At 37.9% G+C, this 5,548-nt stretch overlaps 1 protein-coding gene across 1 annotated transcript; it reads left to right on the top strand.

Annotated features, from left to right (window-relative positions):
* Positions 1-1,427: 1,427 nt before the first annotated feature.
* On the top strand, positions 1,428-5,548 carry LOC113702812 (eukaryotic initiation factor 4A-14). Its single transcript, XM_027223959.2, has 5 exons — positions 1,428-1,702; positions 2,883-2,952; positions 3,171-3,280; positions 3,972-4,402; positions 4,645-5,548. The coding sequence occupies exons 2-5, from the start codon at positions 2,885-2,887 to the stop codon at positions 5,278-5,280; spliced, it is 1,245 nt and encodes a 414-aa protein (XP_027079760.1). The 5' UTR covers positions 1,428-1,702; positions 2,883-2,884; the 3' UTR covers positions 5,281-5,548.

Below are 5,548 nucleotides of genomic sequence, written 5' to 3'. Positions count from 1 at the left end.
TTCCTGGGAAAGAAACGGAAAAGTGGAATTGGATTTGAATATGGTGAAGTCATGGTGATTGAGAGAAAGAGAAGGTAGAGGAGTTATAAATGTTGTCTGAGAGAATAAGTTAAGGGTTTTGTCCAAAATCTCCCAATTTGCTCGGGAATGATTTTTTAGAAATGATTCCAAAAATTGCATACCAATAGACTTAACCCAAGCAACAAATAAGGTGTTTATTCCATTCTTTGATTCCCAAACCCTTTAACCAAGCAGCCTAAATTTTCACATCATTTACGTGATGGAATGGACAATTGGTTCAATTTTTCCATTGGAATTCTCCACCAAATCGTGGCGTTGAATTTGATGTTATTTATCTAAGCCCTTTGGAGTTACGATATAGGGCTCTAGTAAACTGGACATATCTGTTCTCGGCCTGTTAAACAATTCATTAAGCCGTTCTTGAGAGATGTTTTGGCCCAAGTTAAATGCTCACTGTGGGCCTACTCCATTTAGCCGACGGTAGGAATACATGCTATTGCAAGAAATATAGACCTATGGCTTTTCCGCAAAATCAGTATAAGATAAGGTTCAAGTCCATTTTCATTAGTAGTAAGATTTGGGAGTTTTCAAAAAAAAAATAAAAAAATCCTTTGGGAATTTAACTTGGCATTAGCAAAATCCTAATGATAAAGAGGAACATCACTTACATGTTTTTTTTTAAGCACCATCTTCTTGAACTTACATGAAGATTTTTAGTAGCTGTTTCTTTTTTCTTTTCAAAGTGGTCTCTCTCTTTTTGTATAATCTTTTTTTTTTGTTTCACGAAGATCGTGGATTAAGCGATTTTCAAATATGAAACACAATTCCATCATAATTTACATGTAAAATTTCCCAAACTAAAATATATCCTCAAGTGTTGTAACTTGGCCTTTTCTTGCACCTTTAGCTTATCTTGCAATAATATTTTTATTTCTTGCTCATCACACTTCAAGAAAGCGTATGTTGGAAAACTTCCCTATAGAATATAGACTGTTTCTTTCTGAAACTTTTATAAAAATAATAATGTCCTTTGACTTTCTCTTTTTTTTTTCCCCCCACCAACAAATTTGTGCCGCCTTGCATATCAAGAAGTCAAAAAGTTGACGCATGTTGAATAGGTTGAACCTGTCTTTGTCAACCAACTGTGTCTTGGGTTAGGAGAGCCCAGATTTGCCAATGGAATTACCCAAGAGCCCAATCATCAGACCCATAAACTTTCCACCCAGAGACGCATATAAGAACCCACAGCCCAATCACGGTGTCACAGCTTTTAACCAGCCCAATCAAAATGACATCGTTCACACCATAAATCACTCAAACCGACATCGTTCAGAGCAACCCTGAGTGGCAAAATTGGAAATTGACAAGAAGAAGACAAAGCACCAGGGCAGCAAATCCCAATCCCTAAAGGCTTTGTGTGCTTTTTCCTCCCCTCTCTTTTTCCCCTTTCAGCGTCCCCGCAGCCCACCGCCCTTTCAAGGCATAAAAATAAACAAAGCAGCAGTCTTTGTTTTCCCTCTTTTCATCAGTTCACATTTTCTTTCTTTTCCTTAACTCCGCGGCGTAGATCCGAGGAGTTTCGGAAACAAAATCACAGCTTTAGCAAAACCCTATTTCGGCCTTCTTTCGCAAACCTCTCTTTTTCTCTTCAGATCTTCATCTCATCGCTACTATTTGCGAGGTATTCATCTCATCGCTGTGTTTCTTTATCTATTTATTTGTTGTTTTATTATGTGTAGCTCTTCTCTTTTATTTTGCGGGCTTATTTGGACTTGATTTACTAGATTTGTGGAAGATTGGATTTTGATGACCTTTCTGAGATTGCATATGATGGTCCGTATGGGTTTTCTTCATGTTTTGATGGGTTCGTCTTGTTTTAGTCGTTAAGTTTCGTGATTTCTTTTTTTGGGTCTCCGTTGATTGAAGATCTATTTGCTTATGATGTTTTTTGTTAAAAAATTTTTGTGCTTTTTGTGTTTGTATTGTACCTGTTGATGCGTCTTGTTGCTTTTATATGTCAAATAAAAGATGAGTCCTTTGTGGTGGTTTTTTCGTTGAAGATGGATTGTTTTGGCGCATGTGTCTCTTCGTATGCTTCTATAATGAAGGGTTGTGGTTCATTATGGTGGGTCCGACTTTTTTCTTTTCTTATTTCAGCTTTTTGCTCTTGGTGGAATGTTTTAGGGGTGTGTCTATGTTTCATTCTTTGAAGAGTCAGAAGATTCAAAAATAGTTGCTTGTAAATTTAATTAGGGTCATTGTGTAGATATTCTGCAGAAGCTAGCTTAAGAATCGCAGTGTGGAGCGTGGGATGTTAATCCATTGACGTAGATTCTCATCCTACCGTCTGCATGGAGATACCCAATTCTATTAAGAAGCTACCAACTTTTTGTCCTGTTTGGTTTTTTTGGGTTGCTTTTTTTCTTGTTGAGTTAGATGGTTATGAGATGATTCTGTTGGTGTGATTGTTCTCTATGCACTACAATGTTTGGTAGACTATGGCTTACGTTTTCCCCTTGTTTTCTGGATCATTGGTTTGTAAGAATTGGCTTTATGGTTTTCCCAGTAATCCATGAATACCAAATCATGACCCTTTGTGTCTAATAAGTTAATTAGGTGACTGGAGCTAAAGTATGATATTGTGATAGATCTCATGATTTAAGGAGATGCAACATGAGCTGTTGATGCACTGGACTTGAACTGTATTTCTGTAAATGGAGATATGAATTTTTCTTACGTGGAAGCATCTTTTTGCAAGAACTAAATATATAGCTCTTTGTTTCTTGAATTGTATCTCTAACAATTGGAATATTCATGTTATTGCTTTTTACTCAATTGATACTTGGTTGTTACTAATGCAGTCATGGCTGGCATTGCACCGGAGGGATCTCAATTTGATGCGCGTCAATATGATGCTAAAATGACCGAGTTGTATGTCCTTCCTGGCATTTGTCTCCTCTCATAAGAACAAAATCAAAATTGAAAATTTTTGGATTCCTAGTTATGTATTTTTATATGTTCGTTTAAAATACACCACTATCCAGTTCTACATCCCATTAATTTATTTGTGCTTGAGACTGATTAGCCTATGATTTGGTTATGATGTTTTAGTCTATTTCTTATTGTTGATTTTTGTTTCATCTGCATAGGCTTGGTACTGATGGTGGTCAGGAATTCTTCACTTCTTATGATGAGGTTTATGACAGTTTTGATTCAATGGGGTTGCAAGAGAACCTTCTCAGGGGCATTTATGCTTATGGTAAGCTGTGGCTGGGAATCGCTGTTTGCCTAGTCAATCATGTGGCATAGGCCTAAATTTAATCCCTTGCAGATTGGTTTGCTGGCATCTCTATATTGTTTCTCTCTAACTTTGTTTTAAATTTAGCTTGTCATAGTTGGTTAAGAAAATTTGTGTAACATGTGGCATATTGGTATCGAGTACAGCTACAATAATATATCCTAATAAGGTTGAAAAAATAAAATCTGTTGATCACCAATAAGGGTTCTTGAATAAAGTTTTAAGCAGATACATGTGTAAATTAGTATACGATTGACCTAGATCTGATTTAAGATTATTTATGTTAGCGGTTATGTGAATGGTTAGATGCTTCTATCTGCCCCATAATCTTCTGGATTACTCCCTTAGTGTTGTGAGGCACTCTACTTACTCAAGTTGCCATCTGTTTTGGTTTCCTTCACATCAAGCTAACGCTTCTTTGGTTTTGTGATGACAGTTTTGTTTTCTATTGCTCAATATGTTACTAGGCTGCTAATTTTTTCCATTCTTAACTGATTTTGTTTGTCATTGTGATTTTATGTTTTTGATATGCTATACATGCCTCCTTGTACATTTTGTTTGTTATGTTTTCTGCTATGAACTTTTTAGTTTGGCTATTTTGATAGTTTTTCTAAAAATATTGACTAATAAATTCTGGATTTTTAATTCAAAGGTTTTGAGAAGCCCTCTGCTATTCAACAAAGGGGAATTGTTCCTTTTTGCAAGGGACTGGATGTTATTCAGCAGGCACAGTCTGGAACCGGAAAGACAGCAACTTTCTGTTCAGGAATCCTCCAGCAGCTAGACTATAGTGTGGTTGAGTGTCAGGCTCTTGTTCTTGCCCCCACCCGTGAGCTTGCGCAGCAAATTGAGAAGGTTATGCGTGCTCTGGGTGACTACCTTGGTGTGAAGGTTCACGCTTGCGTGGGAGGTACCAGTGTCCGTGAGGATCAGCGCATTCTTTCCAGTGGGGTTCATGTTGTAGTTGGTACTCCTGGTCGTGTATTTGACATGTTGAGGAGACAGTCACTTCGCCCTGATTACATCAAGATGTTTGTGCTGGATGAAGCTGATGAAATGCTTTCCAGAGGTTTCAAGGATCAGGTTCTCATTTTTTAATAGTGTAGTTTTGTTGGCTTCTGCAGCTAGGTTTACATAATCATATTTGTCATTTCCACCTTTTGTGTTGTGCATGTATATGTTGGAAAAGTTGCCTCTCTCAGCCTTTTAAGAGAGGTTGTGTGTGTCATGTGTGCATATTTCTAGATTTCTTGGAAGACTGTGTTGCGGGTTGCAGATAATTTTAATATAAACTGCCTCTGATAAATTTACTTTCTTTATTTCAGATTTATGATATTTTCCAGCTCTTGCCACCCAAGATTCAGGTTGGTGTATTCTCAGCTACAATGCCACCTGAGGCACTTGAAATCACAAGGAAGTTCATGAACAAGCCAGTAAGGATTCTTGTGAAGCGTGATGAGCTTACTCTTGAAGGTATCAAGCAATTCTATGTCAATGTTGAAAAGGAGGAATGGAAGCTTGAAACACTTTGCGATCTTTATGAGACCCTTGCCATTACCCAGAGTGTCATCTTTGTTAACACCAGGCGTAAGGTGGACTGGCTCACTGATAAAATGCGTAGCCGTGACCACACAGTCTCAGCCACCCACGGGGACATGGACCAGAACACCAGAGACATCATCATGCGGGAATTCCGCTCTGGTTCCTCTCGTGTGCTTATCACAACTGATCTTCTGGCCCGTGGTATTGATGTCCAACAAGTCTCACTTGTTATCAACTATGATCTCCCAACTCAGCCAGAAAATTACCTCCATCGTATTGGTCGTAGTGGACGATTTGGAAGGAAGGGTGTTGCTATCAACTTTGTTACTCGTGATGACGAGCGCATGCTCTTTGACATACAGAAGTTTTATAATGTTGTAATTGAGGAGCTGCCAGCCAATGTTGCTGATCTCCTTTGAAGAGGTTTTGGTAAGGGCAAGGTAAATTTTTCCTTGTTTGGAGTAATTTTATATCTTATTTCGTAGGTTTAGCTAAAAAGTGTACCAGACTTGAAATTGGGAGCTGCGGGTGCAATGATTTACCAAGGGCACTTGCATCTCTCAGTTTGGTTTAAAATCAGAACCTGTTCTTGGAAATTTTTGTTGGTTGTCTTTGTATTGTAAGTGCTCAAAATAACTGCTGATTTGGAGTTGTTTGAATATTATTGAGTTCTACAGTTAGCTTGTC

The sequence above is a fragment of the Coffea arabica genome, chromosome 8e (genome assembly GCF_036785885.1).
Source record: "Coffea arabica cultivar ET-39 chromosome 8e, Coffea Arabica ET-39 HiFi, whole genome shotgun sequence".
Classification (NCBI taxonomy): Eukaryota; Viridiplantae; Streptophyta; class Magnoliopsida; order Gentianales; family Rubiaceae; genus Coffea; species Coffea arabica.
Note: the sequence above shows the minus strand (reverse complement) of the source record. Positions and strands in the feature narration are given on the sequence as shown.

Excerpts from the sequence above, each read along its gene's own strand:
- LOC113702812 (XM_027223959.2), top strand. The coding sequence starts at position 2,885 with ATGGCTGGCATTGCACCGGAGGGATCTCAATTTGATGCGCGTCAATAT. Across the intron at positions 2,953-3,170 it reads GATGCTAAAATGACCGAGTT|GCTTGGTACTGATGGTGGTC; the intron begins GTATGTCCTTCC and ends TCATCTGCATAG. Across the intron at positions 4,403-4,644 it reads CCAGAGGTTTCAAGGATCAG|ATTTATGATATTTTCCAGCT; the intron begins GTTCTCATTTTT and ends TCTTTATTTCAG.